The following is a 19,486-nucleotide window of genomic DNA, read 5'->3' as shown; positions in this document are numbered from 1 at the left end:
GTTGTAGAAATGTAAGCTCCTTGAGGGTAGGGACCATACCTTATTGTTAGTCTCCCTTGCATTTAGTGTGGTGCACTTTGCCATACAGTAGGCACTCAATAAGTACTGACTAAATTGTGTGCAATATCCCTGAGATATTTGTTCTTTCTGATTTTTGCCTTAGTGTTAACTTCTGATTTTTTATTTTAAGAATTTTTATAAAAGCTGTACATGCACTTTAAATCACTTAGAATTAATTGCAGTCAGCCTTCTGTGATGCCCCATGTTTATGCTTTTGGCACATTACAAACCCCTTGGAAGTGTGAGAACTCCTGTTTGAGACAAACTACATCAAAACACAGATGCTGAAGTTCAAGAATGTTTGAACATTTGATTTCTATGCCATATGCTATATTCTGACTCCGTAATTAGAAATTACAAAAAGCATAGGCTTTCAATCCTGGGTGTGAATCCTGATTATGCCACCTGCAACCTGTATTACCCTTAGGTAAATTACCTAGCCTGAGTCTGTTTCTTTTTTCTTTTTTTCTTTTTTTAAAGATTTTATTTATTTTTTAACAGAGAGACAGACAGTGAGAGAACACAAACAAGGAGAGTGGGAGAGGGAGAAGCAGGCTTCCTGCCGAGCAGGGAGCCCGATGTGGGACTCAGTCCCAGGACCCTGGGATCATGACCTGAGCCAAAGGCAGATGCTTAACGACTGAGTGACCCAGGCGCCCAAGTCTCAGTTTCTTTATCAGTTAAATAAGAACCAATTTTAGCGGCTCTCGGGAATACTATGAGGACTAAATAAAATGTTAGCAAAGTATCTGGCACACAGGATGGATTCTTCCCCGCCCCCCCCAAATATATTGAACACTAAAGAATGTTGCTTCCACATCAGGTATAGATTGAGACAAAGATACCGTACAGGTGAACAAGGTAACACCACATTGTTTTCCAAAGTGGTTTATAAGAGTTCCCTTTGCTCCACCACGCTTGCCAACACTTGGCATTGTCACCCATATCAACCTAAAGGGTTCAAAATGGAATTTCATTCTGATGTTAATTTGCATTTTTGTAATTATTGAGGTTGAATATAGGAGTGATTCAAAGTATTTAAATAACCAGACACAGCTGATGTAGGACCCCTACTCGTCCAGGTGTTAATCCTGTAATTTTTGGTGTGGGGAGATAGGGATTCTAGGGACTCACATAGCCAAGGCACTTGTGTATCTCAAGGCAGTGACTACTTACCAACTAGTACGTAAGTACTTGAATGTTTAGGAACCAGTATAGCCACATCAGGTAAGTATTCATGTTTAAGGGCCATTTCTTTTTCTTCTCTGCAATGACTGTTTCTCCCTTCTGACACTTTTTCTACTGGATTGTCTTTGTTGATTCATAATTATTCATTATGTAACCTAGGTACTACTACATTCATTATCCATATATGCTACATACCATATCCCGGTTGTGTCTGCACAAGTAGAAATTTTTAATTTTCACGCAGAATTTATTACATGTTCACTATGGATAGCACTTCTTGTGACTTACTTTTGGTATCTGACAGGGAAAACTACTCACCCTTTTCAGCTTATCTTCCATATAAATTTTAGAATCAGCTTGTTAGGATAATATGAAGAATTCTTGGGATTTTACAAAGATATGCCTTTAACCAATGGAATCCAATTTGGGAAGAACTTTAGTATCTTATGATACTAAACTTGCTGTTCATGAACATGGTTATTTCTCCATTTGTGCAGATTTCTTTTAATGACTTTTGATAAAATTTTATATTTTCTCCATAAAAGTATTGCATATCACTTGTTTTATTCCTAACTTCTACATTGTCTTGCTATTTTAAAATGTGTCTTAAAAAAAATTATCACTAGTGTCACATTTTTTAGACTGTGAAGATACAGTATTATGAAAATGTTTTAATTTAAAAAATATGAGCATGATTATATTAAACTGTGTAATATACAATCTTTGCCAGTTTAACTTAAATAATAAAACCTGCTGTGATTTCAGACCAGCAGATACACTGAGAAGTTCATGCTTTGGGGTAAATTGAGATACTTTATCAGCAGAGGGAGCATATTACTCCACCATTGCTAAATCTTTCAGGCTGTGGCTCTTTTGTCTCTTGGTCTTATAGCCTGGACGTAGGAACTCTATCTTTCTCTTCTTCGCTTCACTTTTATTTTTGTGTTTCTTCAGCTTTTTCTTGGCAGCAATATCAGGATTAGTTACGAACTTGAAAAAAAAATAGAAATTTTATATAACTTTTAAAGTAAATCTTAAACCAATAAAAATCAAATGCAGAAATGGGCCATTCTGTTCACCTTTAAATATCACACATGCAACACATTCCCATTAAAGAGAATCTGGAGCCCCAGCTGTAAAGTCGCCACTTCTCAAACACAGCCAGTTCCTCTTTCCTCCCCGAGTAAGTGTGACACACACGCATGTACACACCCCTGATTAAAAATATTAAGTCTAATGAACAGACCATATTTTCAAACAGCAAACGTACCTCTAAAGCCTTCCTCTTTTTCCGGAGTGCCCTTTTCTCATTAGCCTGTTTCTGTACTGAGGCAAAGGCTAAGGAGAAGCTCTCAAGTCCAACCAGCTTTTTGAGTAATTCCATGATTTCCTGGGATAGATTCTTCAGCATAGGATCTAATCATACACAGAGTAATAATCAGAGATAGTCATGTAGGAAAGGACACATTTGAACATCTATAAAATCAACAACATGCAAAATATAAACTCCTACAGCATTATCACTTTTATTACTTGAACATTAAACAGTGATCTAAATCCAGCCTTTACGTTTCTGAGGTGGGGGAACGGAAGTGTTGGGCATGACACTCCCAGCCACCACTCCTCTGGGATGCACCAAGAAGCCCACTTTCTTTTTTTTTTTTTTTAAAGATTTTATTTATTTATTTGACAGAGAGAGACACAGCGAGAGAGGGAACACAAGCAGGGTGAGTGGGAGAGGGAAAAGCAGGCTCCCCGCAGAGCAGGGAGCCCGATGCGGTACTCGATCCCAGGACCCTGGGATCATGACCTGAGCCGAAGGCAGTCGCTCAACCGACTGAGCCACCCAGGCGCCAGAAGCCCACTTTCTTTTGGAATCCTGGCTCAGAAGACACTAATTTGAGAACCCGACAAACATTTGGGGTTACTTTATTAACCTGCTCAACTCTGTGCAGACAGGAGAAAGGTAAGTGTGTCTCTAGGCCCTCTCTAGTTCATGGGTCATAGATGTTTAGCTCTGGCCATAACCTTTTTTCAAGGGGAGATAAAGACTGAGAAGCTGACAAAAGTCTTTGCTTCCCTATCCTTCCCTGCCTTCTGTCTCCCAAATGCAAATAACCCACAGGTTTTTGTATTCAATTTCAGGAGCTGTTCTAGGTTTCAAATTTCTTGAAGATGGGGAATAGTAGGGTCTTTTCTACCACTGAAACCCCAGTGCCTGGCAAATATCAGGGTCTCAATAAATGCTGGGTGATGAGAACCAAAGCAGACCTGGCCTTGACCATTGCTTTTCCTCTGAGAGGAAGGAAACTTTCTCAAGGTTGTAAGACTAAGAATAGTTCCTGCTTTGACATTCACTTCGTTTTATTTTATTTTAAAACTTAATATCCACTTTACCTCCTCTCTTTCCAACTCCCAATTCCTTCTTTTCCTATTATCAAAAGAGACTGCTTAGGATCAGTGAGGGCAATGTACCAAATGCCCAGGCAAGAAAAATGAAAAATAGGCAAAGTAAAAATATTTTAAAAGTATTTCACACTTTTGGGGCACCTGAGTGGCTCAGTCGGTTAAGCTTCTGCGTTAAGTGTCTGCTTTTGACTCAGGTCATGATCTCAGGGTCCTGGGATGGAGCCCCAAATTGGGCTCCTTGCTCAGCAGGGAGTCTGCTTCTCCCTCTGCCCCTCCCTGCTTGTGCTCTCTCTCAAAGAAATAAAATCTTTTAAAAAAAATATTTCAAACTTTAGCCTTATAATTAACAATAAGAGAATATCAGGACATTTTATTCATTATTGTCCATAGCACCATGAGGTTTAGAACCACCTCAAGTTATGGATTTCTTTGCATATTTAACCTATGCTTAGTAAAACATCTTTTAGGAGAGAAACATTCACTCTTCGACACAAGAAAGCATATAGAAGGCAGTCAAGTATAACAAATATGCCTTATTTGTTTGCTACTAATTGTTTTGATCCCTAGCAAGTTTTCTTAAACTCTGGCAGGGAGGGAGGGAGGACAGAAAGGAAGAAGGAAGCATTCAGGAAAGAAGTGAAGATTCAGAAGACAGCTGCAGTTACCCTGGTCCGAGTAGGTGCTGTTCATTTCTCGGAACAAAGGAGCTATGATCACTGGGAGATACGGCTTCACCTTGTCTATTCCAAGATCCAATGCTACAGCTCCGAGAAACTTAAAGATGCACGATCTCTGAAAGTATAGATCATTCATTGTTCATTTGAAGTGTTTCTCTTGCAGCCCTACAAACAGTTAACTTAGAAAACAAGGTCTCTTTTGGGGCAGGTATTACTGCTGCAGTTTTGGGTTAAAAAGTTCTAGAGACTTGGGAGGATTACATACCACTACAATGCTTTTTTCATGTATATTTTTAAGTGACTACTTTCATTCTATACATTCATCGCACCTTTAAGGGGTTTCTAGGTGAATAGGCAGCCTCCAGTTTTGCGATCCGGGACAACTTCTGGATCAGCCACAGCAGCGTGGCTGGCTTGCTGTGTTCTTCCTTTGCCTCCTCGTTCTCTTCTTTGTCAGAGTCCATCTTCACATCTGCACAGGACTTGTGTTCTTTTACTTCCCCTCTGGCCACACCATCTCCTAAAGCTTCTTGTTCTTCCATGTCTTCTTTTATCTTACCTTGCTTATCCTCAGATTCAGGTTCCAGTAAATATAAGACTTTGGCTACAAATAACAAATTCTTAACAACCTTAAAGGAGGGGGGGAGAGAAAGGGAGGAATTGGGACTTTGATTTTGAAATAAATACAGCTTAGTGAAAAATAGGTATTCTACAATTAGGAGAAAAAAAAACCCATCACTGGGTATTGTACTATTAAACTGATGACTGTTCCATATTTTGATAATCTTCAGTTCTACTTTATAGTGTATCCAAACCCATTTTCATGTAACTCATCTACTTGGCCTAGTTCTACCCTCCAAGGTCACAAAGAATACTAAGGAAATGATTTCATTCCAGACTATCCATTTACATTTTTAAGAGAGCTTTCATTCCTCCTCCATTAAATCTCTTCATACAAATAAGTTTCCATTTATTGAGCAATGACTTTATACCCAGTAATTCTAATTCAACTCTAAAATATCACTGTTAGGTACTATTATCAGGAGAGAAGAGCAAGGCTCCGAATTATTGACTCACCCAAAGACAAAGAAAGTGGTCAGCCAGGATTTAAGTCTTTAGAATTCAAGCCTAAGTTCTAAAGCACTGAGCTCTTTCTCCTTAAATCCCATCTCATCCAGTTAAACAGCCCAGGGACCAATTTTAGACTTACAATAATGGACCCATATATTGAGTCCCTAACTCTGACATCCATGAAATCTCGGACATAGATGTTTCACACTAATTATGTGAAGGAGGACGCTAAGTTGGTTTTGGGTTTCTTTACCTTCCTGGATGCTCTATTAGAGGTGCTGTGTGCCAAAAGTTTCCCCCAAATGAAAGACTCAGAACTGTACACACTGTCCAAGGCTAGCCTGGCCATCAAGAATTCATGCCAAGATTCTAATTTCCTTCTTCTAGAACGTTGGCCTTCCTGAAGATAGTCCCAGTTTTGGAGGCCCTTTCCCCTTGTGGCAGCCACTTCACCCTAAGATTACAGTGAACTAAATTCTATAATTTCTTTCATCCTGGGTCAGTACTAGTAAATCCCTTCCTGTCCCAAGTTTCTATGGTTGTATCTGTCAACCTCTGTTCAGATTGATATTATGTGAGACCCTACCTGCTACTACCCTGGCAGGATTTCTCTGGTCTCACTTTGCTATCCACCAAATAGCTTTCCATTCTTTCTCTGGCCCTGCCATATAATGAAGCATGCTATATTTTCATGAAAAAGGGATGGAAGTATCAGGGTTTATGGCATGCTACTTGAGATCACTCTTTGGATACAGCATTCAGTTTCCAGTTGTCCCATAACTTAATCTACATTGCTGCTCTATCTTGTCCATAATGACAACAGTCATGATCCAGTGCCTTGCCATATCCAGATAAGACATCTGTGTCATCATCTACCAACCCAACGGCTTTACCAAAGGAGATGATAAATAAACAATAGACCCTATTCTAAAGTAATTTACATTGGCTGCATATTTATAAATGCTTCCCTATTTACATTTTACTTATAGTTACATTTTATAATATGGAAATCCATAAAACTTTTTAGTGATTTATCTGCCTTCTGTTAAGGACAGACAGTTCTCAGACCACACTGTAACATGACCATTATTAACTTTCTCTTCAGCTTCCAGGAGTAAGGGAAGGAAATTCAGTAATACAGTTTATTGCAGAACAATCACAGTCAATCCAGCCAACCAACTAATGCCCTTCAAAGCTTTGGTCACAATGTGGAATAGATCTTAAAATTAAACATGAAAAGATAAATAGCCTCCCACTGCATCATCTTTACTGGGAATTTTAAATTGGAATTTTTAATGGATCCATCCCCAAGATGGATCCCAGAGCTGATTAGAACTGAACATATATTTCCATGTATGTCTATATTTAATTCCCCAAGCATTAAAATAGGAAAACAAACACAAATACCAAATGTAAGCCTACTCCTAGACTTGGCGGACTAGATCCCTTCTATTAAACCAGAAGGATGACAATACTTACCTGCTCTCCTAGGGACTGATCTAAGAATTTGGAATGCAATTGATGGCAAGAGGCTAGGGAGATACTTTTCATCTGTGGAAAGAAAATGGACATTGGCAGACACAATGCAGGATGTTTCTCACTGTTTTGAAAAACTCCAAGTAACTAGCTGTAATAGAACAACAACGGAGGTGCTAGATTTTGCTCTGAATGACTTGTATAGGTCTGGAGAGGGAAGGTCCATGACCAGAAATTGTCATGCCTCCTACCTGCCCCAAGCACTTCAGCCCCAAAAAATGGGATACTTTCAAGCTCTGGGGCGATATAATCCCTCAGATTATTAGTAGAAAACTTGACAACATTCCAATATTTTCCTTCTCTCCTTTCCTTCCATCTTCTACTCATTCAGTATTTATGGAGTTCCCACTATGAGTCATGCATTGTTTTAGGCCCTAGGAAATCAGAGATGGATATAACATGATCTCTAACTAATATTTTCAAGAACATGATCTCATTTAGGAGGCAGGACCGACAGTATTGATATCATTTAAAAAAGTATTTTCCAATGTTGATAAAGAATTTGAGGGTGGTAAAAAAAAAAAAAAGAATTTGAACAAATAATAGAGGATGAATTTGCTAAATAAGCAAAAGTCTGACTAGACTGATATAAATTATTTTGGAAAACCCTGGCCTTGAGGTTGACCCTTCTCTAGTTCCCACTACTATAGAATCACATGTGCAACAAAGTCAGCTGTTAAGAGTTTCTCCCTAGGGCCAACCCCAAGATAGTTACATGAAGCAGAAGGAAGATCACAAAGAAAAGGTTTTAGGGAAACCTTACCTTTTGTTCAAGGTCATCTGTTAGGAACCTTATTGCTACAGGTACTGAGAGTTTCTTTTTAGTTTTTTTGGCCTTCTGTCTTCTAATAAGTTCCTCTGGTTGGCAAGAGGCAAAGAGTAATCCAAAAATCTGGGCTGCAGTGAGCCACACCCAGCTGTGTGAATGTCTCAGGTGACAGTGCACATAACCTAAGGGAACCAAAATGCATTTTCAGATGTCTCAACTTTCCTGACTCTTTGGTGGTAAATATGATTAGGGTATGCATTCATTATCTATTATGTGCTTGGATTTAGGAACCAAAAAGGGACAAAATAGTCCCCGCTTCCTGGAAACTCTCAAGGAGCTAGGGAGAAGTGAGGTGGTGAAACACTGGAAACAACTAGAAAACCAACTCCTAACATGGTGAATGACAAAAGAGGTAGGAGTAAGCCTAGAAACAGACCGGTTCCATTAGAATTAGTTTTAGGTTCAAGGGAGATAAGGTGGCTGTAACACTTAACAATTTCTAAATTAAGTAACATAAGTAATATATACAGGCACACATTTATTTCTAATAATTCTTGAAATCAGTGGAAAGTTATCATTTCTTGAGGCTTTCTGTGTGCCAGGCACAGGGCTAAGTGTGTTACATGTATTATCTTGTTTAGACCTCACAAGAGTTCTGTGACATTAGAATGGTCAGTTCCATTTTACAGATGAGGAAAGGTTTCAGACGGGCTAGCTGAAGTGCCAAACTGTAATAAGCAAAACCAGGCCTGGGCCCCAGCTTCATCTGGCCCCAAAGCTTATACTCCTATGTTACCTGGCCACTCTGAAAAGCCTTGTGGGTTTTAGGGAACATGATTAAAATTCTGGATGAACCATGTCATATCTGAGTTTTAGTCTATGATGCTTTATTTTATTAACAGGGTTTTACTTTTGTTCTCTGTGTATTCTATTTTGTAACAATCTGGCCATGCCTCAGTGAAGTCATACCAGAGTGGGCCATATAGTAACTTAGTAACTGTACTTAAAGCTTTCACTTCAATGTCTACTTCCTACAGACTAATCGAAATTGAATATGTTAAATTAAAAATTCTAGGATCTTATTTTTCATTTAAAGAGTGATATATAATAAATGTCCCATAGAAATTAAATGGTTTACTAAATCATGGCACATTTGCATGGTGGACTATTTATAGCTATTTTAAAAAATCACCTACTGAGTGTGTTATGGTATAATAATATTCTTATTTAGGTACAAACAAGATAATGAAATGTATTACTTGTGAAATCATAAATATATAGTACTTTTCTTAGAAAGAAATGTTTTCACTGTAATCAATATGAAAGGGCCTTTTAAATCTTTTTCTCATGGACTTTTTCCCTGACATTATATACTTTCTAAGTGTTCATATTCTAATTTCCCAAATCAGTAATTCTATTACAACTAATGTGTTTGTTTTTAGATTTAAATAAAAAGGAAACACTTACTCCAGATTTTATTCAACGTCTCAGAGGGCTTGGTAAACTGAATAATATTACATTCCTTGATGAGTTTACTAATCAGTGTAAGAAAACTAAACAGAAGGCGATCTGCAGCTTTTTCTTCAGTCTCTTCCATGATCTAAAAACAGGATGGATGTAAATCAATTAAGACAATTTCAAAGTCTCTGATGGATGTTTTTACTCCAGCATGTAAATTTGTACCAGGGTTTCTCATCTCAGCTGACATTTGGGGTCAGATTAATTCTCTGTTGTGGGGAGCTGCCCTGTGCACTGTGGAATGAACTACAGCATTCCTGGCCTCTGCCCACTAGGTGCTAGCAGCACCCTCCACCCTCCACTTGTGACAAACAAAAGAATGTCTCCAGATGTTGCTAAATGTCCAGAGTAGGTGGTGGTGGGCTGGTGAAATCACCTGCTGGAGAAATTTTGATCTTCATATACTATGGAAGATAACTTACTTTAAAACCTCATTAAAAAAAAAAAAGATCCAACCACACAATTCTTTTTTTTTTTCCAACTACACTAAATTCTTCCTTTCATTAATAAACATTTTTTTGAACACAAATAGTATTTAATCTATTAGCTAAGCCACCTTAAGTAAAACTACAAAAATTAGCAAAAGTTTTATTCTCTGGCAAATTACTTACATCTTTAAAGTTTTCAGGATCAATTTCCTTTTCAATCACAGGAAGAATAGTTCCAAGTCTTCTCTCAAAAGAGACTCCTTCACTTTCCACAAACAAGCCACAGATGAGAGCAGCCAGTTGTCTATTTAAGCTCTACCAAAAATAAACCACCAGAAGACAATGTTAACACAACTTTTGGGAGGCCATTTCCAAAATCATAAAATGAAGGTGGGCATTACTCTATCCTCAGTATTTCTTTATGATGCCAGAAGTCAACATAATATGGACCTCTGGTGGCTAACATGAAAAATAGGGAGAAATCTTCATGCCCAAGAATAACATTTAAAAAAAAAAATGGAACTCATCATTATCCATTGATTAATACTTTTTCCATTTTAAATTAAAAAAAAAAATCATGGTGAGTACCAAATAATATACAGAATTGTCAAATCAGTGTTGTATACTTGAAGCTAGTAACACTGTATGTCAATTATACTTAAAAAATTTTAATTAAAAAATTGAAATATTCATACAGTACCCCCATTCCCCATTCTGACTTTAATACTTAAAGCCAGTATTATGACATATGTTGTTTATATTCCACAAACAGGGGCCACTGATGATGGTGGTAGAGTCAGCAATGAGATACAATCATTGACAAAAATTACATTTCATTAGCTGAATAAGCAAAACTGAAAACAAAAATACTCAATGGGGACTGGTTAAGCACGTAAGTGATACATTCATGTAGTAGTGTAATTGGCTGACAGTCATGCAGTGGGACTACATATGTATTCTTACTTAAAGTGAACACCAAAAACAGACTTTTCATTGAAATATGACTAAAAGCAACCCTAACCTTTTTTGCTCCAAACCAGGTGGTAACCATTTCAAAGAGCCAATCTTTTTTCTCAAGGTTGATTTTACTGAGTAAAGATTTGATTGTCATGGATGCCATCTTTTTACACATGGCAGAGGCATCATTCACCATCATTAGACAAAGAGGAATAAAGAACATTCCGCAGTTCTCATGGAGCAGTCCCTAAAAGAAAACAGGCAGTTATGAGCACACTCAGATTGGAATTCTCACGGTCCCCATATGGGAGGATTGTGGCTCACAGGGGTCAAGGGGAACACAGCTACAGTTTATGATTCAAGGTACCTGAGGGAATGTGTCAAAGAGGTAGGAGATCATTTCCAGAGCAGACTCTCTCCCGGTCTCATGTTCGTAACTAGGGCAAGTAGATTAGATAGACTTGTTAGTATCTTTTAAATTTACCAATAATTGTTTTTAAAAATTTTAAACATTGTTTTAAGGTGTTTGTTTCGGGGCGCCTGGGTGGCTTAGTCATTAGCGTCTGTCTTCAGCTCAGGTCATGATCCCAGGGTCCTGGGATCGAGCCCCGCGTTGGGCTCCCCACTCAGCAGGGAGTCTGTTTCTCCTTCTCCCACTCCCCCTGCTTGTGTTCCCTCTCTTGCTGTGTCTCTCTGTCAAATAAAATCTTAAAAAAAAAAAAAAGGTGTTTGTCTATTTCTTAAAAAGTGGAAAAACCTCCATTTTCCCAATTTTAATGCTTATATATATATATATATATATATATATATATCATGCTACCATATAGCTTTAAATGTAATTTTGTTAGATTTTTTACCATTCTCCTTAAGTAGACTCTAATGAAAATCAATGCCCAGACTGAATTCGAAAAGCAACGTACAGAACCGTCACAGGAAGCCATGCACATTGTTTGATAACCAAGTCAATGATTCATATGATAAGACCCTTAGAGAAGTTGCCATTAGGTTTAGGTTTTGTCATTTTTAAGACAGCTGCCACATTAAAATGAGAGAGGATACTAACCCTCTACCCCTGTGTAGTTTATGGCTTAAACTTACTTCAGTTGAGCAAGCATGAATTCCAAGTTTGGTCTCAATTTGTCACCCAGGGGATAGTCAAGAATATATTTCAGAAAAACCTAGGAACAGAAGTAATACAGATGATTATTTGGGTCCTGTCTCTCCAGGATTCCTGCTTCCTAACCTGCTTTCTGACACACACTGGTAAGTTATAAAGACCTTTCAAAAGAGTAATCAATCAGGTGAAGCCTGCCTTCTGAGTCAACAATGCACTTTCCTTTCTCCTCTGACCTCACTTATTCAGGTCCTGCCCCATATGCCTGATTAATACTCAAGTCCTGGCCTACCACTGGCATGGTTGTTTTGGGCTCCAAATCTAAGCTCACATGTAGGAAGCACCTCTCTTCCATAGTTGGTATGCTGTGGTGGACTCAGTATGGACTGTGGTTCAACCCTGTATTTCCCCCCTGAATAAGAATGACAATGGTGATAATATTAATACTGATAATAATAACTATTTATTAAACATCTTCTATATGCCAAACACTGTACTAAGTGTTTTTCAGTTAACTGTCATCAGTCCCTTGGAAGGTAGGGGATATTAACCCCATTTTACAGATGAAGAGAATGACATTGGCACAGAGAGGTAAGTTAACCTGCTCAGATGACAATGCCAGAATTCCATGCCTCGTCTATCTGCATCCAAAAGCTCTGTTTTCAAGCGATTATACTAGTCAGCCTCTTTTACTAATAAACTGCAAAAGCTAAGGCACATCATTATACTTCTTAAGGCCTATTTTCTTCCCAGCCATAAAATGGGGGTATTTCTTCTGAAGGGTAACTCAAATAGAAATCAGTATGTAAAGTTCTGGGCACACAGCTAGTGCTTAATAAATAATAGCTGGCCCTCCCCTCCTTCTTCCTAACAATACTCAAGGAGACTTTTTCTAAAGACCTGCTTCCTCCCTTTTCAACAGGGCCTCCTCAGCAGCCCACAGCTTCCTTCAACCCCAAGTTCATATTTCCAGTTCAAACCCTTCTATCCTGGATGTGATATGCACTCATATAATCACGGATGAACAAATGTATAAATACAGATCTTCTCACGTCACTCTCCTCCCTTGATTTCAATAGCTTTCTGCTATTAGAATAAAGCCCTAAAATCTTTAACAAGACCATAAGGTCTTGCCTGAACTGGCTCCTTCCCCATCTTCATTTAGCTCCTCCAAAATGCGAGGCCCCTAACGACCTCAAGGTTTACCTTCCTCAGGCTTTGGCTACCTCCTTCACCTGGAAAGCTAATCCTTATTCTTCCTTCACATTTTGGCTTATAAGCCAATCCTCAGGAAAGTCCTCCCTGATTCTAACACCGGGGTGGTCCTCAACCTGATCATATGCTTTTCCATATTTTCTCAAGTCTAAGAGGCACAGTTTTTCACATTTTAACATCTCTGAAATTGGGCTATGTCTTAAAATTGATGGCATCTTACCGTGTCATAGATTTTTTTTTCTTTGAGGTATATAAATAATGGTGTGTCTTGTAAAAGATTAAATAGGACAGCGCTTTCCCCCTCCTGGCACTTACAATGGTCTGTAATTAAAGAACTGGAATTTTTGCTTTGTGCCTGTCTACTGTAAAAATTTCATTGATAGGGACTGTAAAAATTTTGTTGACTGCCTTTCCAGCAGCACCTGGCACCCAGTGATATGCACAGTCAGTTGATGACTGGACCAATGGATGGAAACCTTTGGTGCAGGTTACTATGCTGCAGAAGGAAAATGTCTTCACCCATGTGAAACATTCCACATGTTATGGGCTATCACTCAAAGTGCTCTATGTTAACTGAAAATGCCCTTAAGACAAAGCAGAGTTGCTCCTCAGACTTGGTAAGTAAATGGGTTCCTGAGTATTAAAATAAAGCAACAACAATGTGACACAAAATCATCTTCAGAATTCAGCCAGTGTTGACATGTCTCTATCTAAAAACCAAACTGAGAAGACAGGACCCAATCCTTGCTATGGGAATAAGGTCTCTCTACAAACCTGTCTGCACTGGACTCTGACAGGTTCGCTTTGTGCAGAAATTGCCAACTTGGATACTTTCCGCATGACATCATCAATTTCCGGGACCAACAACTTTCTTGATAAAATGGCCTAAGATAGAAAAGGAAAAGACATCTAATTTCATGTTCTACTGCAGATGGGTGTAAGCTGACCTGATGTTAAAGCAGTCATAGGCAATTTCAAAAATAATGGACATAATCTCCAAAAGAAAAAGAACATACACTTAAAAATATTTAAAATGGTGAATTTTAGGTTTTATATAGATTTTACAATTTTTAAAAAAAAAAGGAAAAAAACTCCAATGTCCAATACAATAAATACAAGCATGGTATTTTTTTTTTTTTTAGACAAATTTTTTTTTAAAATTTTTTATTTATTTATTTGACAGAGAGAGAGATAGCGAGAGCAGGAACACAAGCAGGGGGAGTGGGAGAGGGAGAAGCAGGCTTCCTGCCGAGCAAGGAGCCCGATGTGGGACTCGATCCCAGAACCCTGGGATCATGACCTGAGCCGAAGGCAGACGCTTAACGACTGAGCCACCCAGGCGCCCCAAGCATGGTATTTTTTAACCTATATTTATTTTCCTATATTTTTATAGAAGTCTCTGGAAGCGTTAATAGAGAGTTCACATTCAAACATCTTAGTAAGTAGATATATTAACTTAACAATTAATCCACCAAAATCATAACAATGTTTATAATTAATTTTGGAAATCTACAGCTAGTCAAAACACTATATTCCACATTATTCTAAGTATCTAACCCGAGACTCAAATCCAACATTCTGGTGACACTGTACCTTCAGAAGACCAAATGCAGTAGCCTGTCTTGAAGTATCATAAATGTCTTCCTCAGCATATGCTAGTAGAACTTGAAGCTGCTTCTCGGTTATCTGGTAAGACTTCACTTTCTTCACAAGTATGGTCACACACTGCAAATTACAATAGTGAGGTTAATAACCAGGACATCCTACAAATGAAGATCCACTGAAATGGTATGGACTTCATACAACATTAATGCTTTTTTACACAGGATACCAATCCTCTGGCCTTAGCAAATTAATCTGGAAAAAATTCTGGCCAAGACTACAAAGGACGATGGAGAAAACTATACTTTTGATGTTAATTCTGGTCCTGGCTATTTTAAGCACAACTGAAAACACCTCACCTTGAAACAATTTACCACCAGGTGGAAGTTCTGGCCCCTGGCAGCTCCAAGTTTTGCATAGTCCTTCAGCAAAAGGAAAAGGTGTTTGGTCAGCTGTTCTGCTTTTGTTTCTATGGAAGGCAGAGGGAACCTCAAGACCCAGATCAGGCATTGTAAAGCACCTGTGATCACCTGAAAAACAAAAATAAAACCGATCAACTTGTGTAGTGACCAAATGTAATAACCCAGCACCCAAGGCTGGGTAGACTCTAAAAGCAATCAAGTTGAAAGAGTGAAATACTCTGCCCAGCCCAGTCTGGAAGCACTATACCAAAAGCCTAAGAAGATAGAAAGGTTTCCTATTCTCTACGGTAGAACTTATTGTTTCTCCATGGCAAGTAAAGATATATTGCAAGCAAGTAAGAAAAAGTGGTCACTGTATTCTTAACCTGTATGAATAAATGATTGGATGGGTTGGCCAATTTTAGCACCTTTGTTTTGTGTGTGGAAAAATACATTATAAATGACTTCTATTTTCTAGAATGGTACTTTATCCATTCTAAGCATATGTGTATAAGGTATTCCATATATTAGAAATACAAAGATAAAGAGAACATGGTCCCCCTATTTTCATTCTTTTTTTAATTTTTAATTTTATTAAGTAGGATCCATGCCCAGTGTGGGGCTTGAACTCACGACCCTCAGTTCAAGAGTTGCATGCTCTACCAACTGAGACAGGCGCCCCACACCCTTCCTCTATTTAAGGAACAGACAGCTGGCTCAGAAATTAAGCATGGGAACAATACACTATAGAATTTAACATAGTTAAGTGCTGTGCAAAAGATATGAAAAACATATGCTGGGACCAAGCAATTACATGAGAATCTATGAATCTCTGGGCTAAACCTTAGAGATTGTTGAGATCACCTAGTTCAGCTCTACCTAACAGACCCATGCTATTCTGGTTGCTGTAATGGTCTTTTTGGACTGAATTAGGTGAAGACAAAGGAAAGGCCTTGGGAGTCACAAAGGCCAGGGATCATATCCCAGCTCTGTAGTTTATTACCTATTTGACTGCAGAGATGTTACTTAACCTCCTGGCACCTTCACTGTAAGAAAGGCAATCAGAAAATGGGAGAAGTGTAGGCTCTGGAGTCTGACAGACTGAGGCTCATATACTAGATCTGTGATCTGGGCCAAGTCACTTAGCCCAAGGCCTAGTTTTCTCATCCATAAAACAGAAGCATTAATAATACGGTGCCTCATGGGTCATTATGAGGATTCATACCAGTGGGGGCTAGTAGTATCAAGGTTGATGAAGAGGATTAGTGCTGACACGGGGACCCCACTACTCACCCTCATAACACTGTTGTGAGGATCAAATGAAATAAGTAACGTACGTCCCAGGGCTTGTAAAACTATTAAAGGCTATCCAAATACATGGGATTATTACATTGGAAAGCAATGTAATGCAGGGAACAGAGGTAGTTTATAATATCATAAATCCACTTAAAAACTCAATCATCTTGTGAAGCACAAGCCTTGAAGTTCTGGATATTTTGCACAACATGGCTCTTGTGAAGGAACAGAACTCACCTTCACATCCATGGAAACCAGGCAGTCTATAAGGAGAGAGACAAAAGGATCCAACATTTCCAGAATAGGTTCACTTGAAGACTTGATCTTGGAAGTCTTCAGACTCAGATGTAGCAGCTAAAAGATTCAAAACGATATTTTACACCAGTTGCCCACAAGACCAAATGAGTTAGGTAAAGGTGAAGTGATTTTAAGAGACAAGCATGAAATGTTAAGATGCTTCTGTCCTAATGTGACAAAATTTTGAAGGAATGGGAAAGGGCCTGGGAGACTCTTGTAAGTGAAGAAAGTGGGAGCTCAGGGTGGAGGTGAGATGCTAAGTTCATTTACCAAGTGATTACTCAGCATTTACTGTGATTCAGGTGCTGGCTCTGCACATAGGACACAGCAGTGATCAAGATGAACATGGTCCTGCATGATGGATCTTAGCCAGGAAGACAGACTAGCAAATAATTAATTGTAAATGCAGTGTGCTTTGAGACTTCTGTGGGGACCCAGGCAAAGGGAGGAGCATGTGGTGAGGTCCTGGAGTGGGAAGAGTGTGGGGACTAAAGAACAGAAGCCTGGGGGCTGGGATGTGTGCTGCAATGGTACAAAAGGAAGCTAGGCCTCATAGCCCAGATGAAGGACTGGGCTCTCAGGAAAAAAGGGAGCCAATGAAGGGTTTTAAAAGGAAATAAATGATCAAATTTTTGTTTTTAGAAGCTCACATCTTTTTAAAAAAAATTCAAAATAAATTTAGAGAAGTCCATACAAAACAATAGTGAACCCATAATAATAATGTTAGAGGTCAGAATCATTAATTCTGAGATAGTTATATTATCAAAATAAGTACTGGAAGAGAGAAATGGTAAATGGACCAATTCACCTTTAAAAAAAAAAATCCCATAATTTACTTATAGTAAGGCATTTACAGTGGAAATGAGCAGTACTAGAAATCTAGCAGAGAATTAAAATAGGCACACTCACTGTGGGTAGCAAATTGCATTTTAAGGTTAATTCTTACCCGAAGCCCGGACTCAATAAATATGTGCATGTTGGTTTTCCTGCTCACAACAGCTTTCTGCCCACCTCGAACTGGAGTTGGGGGGAGCAGAAGACAGCTCTCGGGTGGGAGACGTGGATCTAGTGCAGGGGCTCCTGGATTTCTGTCAATCACGAAGGAGAAACAGGGAGAAGAACACTGTACGCTGCATTCCAAGCAGTTATTGTGGCCCTGCCTGGTGACTGGAGCCCAGCGCTAAGTAATGTGCTGCTCATTGTGGGCATTTTCTCTCCTTTAACCGTGAGAAACAAGAGATTCTTAGGTTGTTCATCAAGGTTGTACACAACCCCAGAAAGAGATATGAGACTGATGAACACACAGTTAAGATGAATAGTAAGGAGATACTCCATCTGAATTTTGAAAACATATGCCAAGGAGTTTCTTTTAGAACCCAGAAGCAAAATCCCAAAGGAAGGTATTTTAAAACCTTTTAAGGTCTAAATATCTGTTTAATCAGTATATATTTAAAATCTACCCTAACTTTGATTCAATAAATAAAACAAAAATGGTCTCAGAGAAATGCCAAAATACCTGGCTGCTAACTCATTCATTTATTGGAAAAATAATCTCAAGGTGAAATTTATCACTTGGAAGGACATTAGCTCAAACACCACTAAGTAGTACCATCTTATAACTCAGGCAAATACATATATATATATATATATATATATATATACACACACTACTAAGGTAAATTATTAAATTAATCCACTTACGAGTAAGAACTGAATGGCTTAGCAGAAGCAAGCACCTAAGGATAGGTTTTTTGTTTTTTTTTTTTCTTTCAAACTTACTTTTCTTTTTCTGTTAACAGGGGGAGATTTTCACTGACCAAACCATAACTGAGCAATAGAATGGATTCTGCAGTCATTTCCTGATTTACAATTAATCCTGCTATGATTCGGCGCAAGGTTTCATGAACTTTCCGGGCCAGTTTTAAACTTGTGGTATTTTGTAAGATCTAAAGGCAAACATAAATATCATGCTGAGGTAACACAGAACTGCATTTTCATTTGTTGTAATGGTAGTTTTTAAAATATATATTTGCTTTTTAATATACTTTTGGTTTTGTTTTCTAATTAAAAAAGAAACATTCTTAATAAAATTTCAAACAGAACATACAAAGTATTATCTACACATAACCTCAATTCCAGAGACAACCACTATCAGCAGGAAGTGCACCTCTGGATATCTTGTACTCCCTCTTGTGCTCTCTGTTGGTGAGAATTCACTCTGTTGGTGACACTTGGAAGATGTCAACCCTCTAAGCGCATTAGAGGAAAGCACACACACATAGACATCAACAAAATGCAGTCACTACTCATCCGAAGCCATGCTAATAAAGTGCTGTGATGGCCAAGCCTCAGGGTTTGATATTAGTCATTGGGCCAAATCAGAGGAACTTAATGGGAATCCAAGACCACCAACCCCAACACAAACCTCAGCACTATAAAGCTATTCCCTTCCCTTGCACAGGACATGGTATTAATAACTTTCATTACCTTGGAGGAACTTGATAATATACATGGAAAATTCACATGCTCTGTTGACTTTTTTTCATCATCAAAACATACCTAACATTCTTAGTTAGATAAGATTAATGCATGGTAGGAACAATTACAGAGTTAATCTAACACCAAAACATTTGGAATTATGGTTAATTCATGTCATTAAATAGTGCTGGTTTTAGCACATAAAATTGTAATAAAAGGAATTATTAACATTTATTGAATGTTCACTCCTGCAGTAGGCACAGAGAACATTATAAGGGTAAGTAAACTACAGTCCCTGCCCAATAGGAGGCAGAATGAAAACAGTGCAGAACGCCAAAGATACAAATGTAGGGATCTGAAGGGGTACATGCACCCCGATGTTTATAGCAGCAATGTCCACAAGAGCCAAACTGTGGAAAGAGCCAAGATGTCCATCAACAGATGAATGGATAAAGAAGATGTGGTATATA

General features: G+C 38.4%; 1 protein-coding gene across 1 annotated transcript in view; it reads right to left on the bottom strand.

Moving 5' to 3' along the window:
- Positions 1-1,904: 1,904 nt before the first annotated feature.
- Positions 1,905-19,486, bottom strand: part of UTP20 (UTP20 small subunit processome component) — a 92,713-nt gene continuing 75,131 nt past the window's right edge. The window contains exons 44-60 of the mRNA XM_081818990.1: positions 18,318-18,484; positions 17,485-17,626; positions 16,479-16,595; positions 14,904-15,074; positions 14,536-14,667; positions 13,717-13,827; positions 11,712-11,791; positions 10,981-11,050; positions 10,678-10,860; positions 9,840-9,971; positions 9,178-9,310; positions 7,705-7,892; positions 6,885-6,956; positions 4,664-4,963; positions 4,323-4,449; positions 2,519-2,664; positions 1,905-2,238 (exon numbers count right to left, since the gene is read on the bottom strand). Coding sequence (XP_081675116.1) covers positions 2,083-2,238; positions 2,519-2,664; positions 4,323-4,449; positions 4,664-4,963; positions 6,885-6,956; positions 7,705-7,892; positions 9,178-9,310; positions 9,840-9,971; positions 10,678-10,860; positions 10,981-11,050; positions 11,712-11,791; positions 13,717-13,827; positions 14,536-14,667; positions 14,904-15,074; positions 16,479-16,595; positions 17,485-17,626; positions 18,318-18,484 — 2,427 coding nt within the window. The 3' untranslated portion in view covers positions 1,905-2,082. The remainder of the gene's footprint in view (positions 2,239-2,518; positions 2,665-4,322; positions 4,450-4,663; positions 4,964-6,884; positions 6,957-7,704; positions 7,893-9,177; positions 9,311-9,839; positions 9,972-10,677; positions 10,861-10,980; positions 11,051-11,711; positions 11,792-13,716; positions 13,828-14,535; positions 14,668-14,903; positions 15,075-16,478; positions 16,596-17,484; positions 17,627-18,317; positions 18,485-19,486) is intronic.

The sequence above is a fragment of the Leptonychotes weddellii genome, chromosome 5 (genome assembly GCF_054177405.1).
Source record: "Leptonychotes weddellii isolate Sample4059 chromosome 5, ASM5417740v2, whole genome shotgun sequence".
NCBI classification, from domain to species: domain Eukaryota; kingdom Metazoa; phylum Chordata; class Mammalia; order Carnivora; family Phocidae; genus Leptonychotes; species Leptonychotes weddellii.
This window is presented reverse-complemented; position numbering and strand designations above follow the sequence as displayed.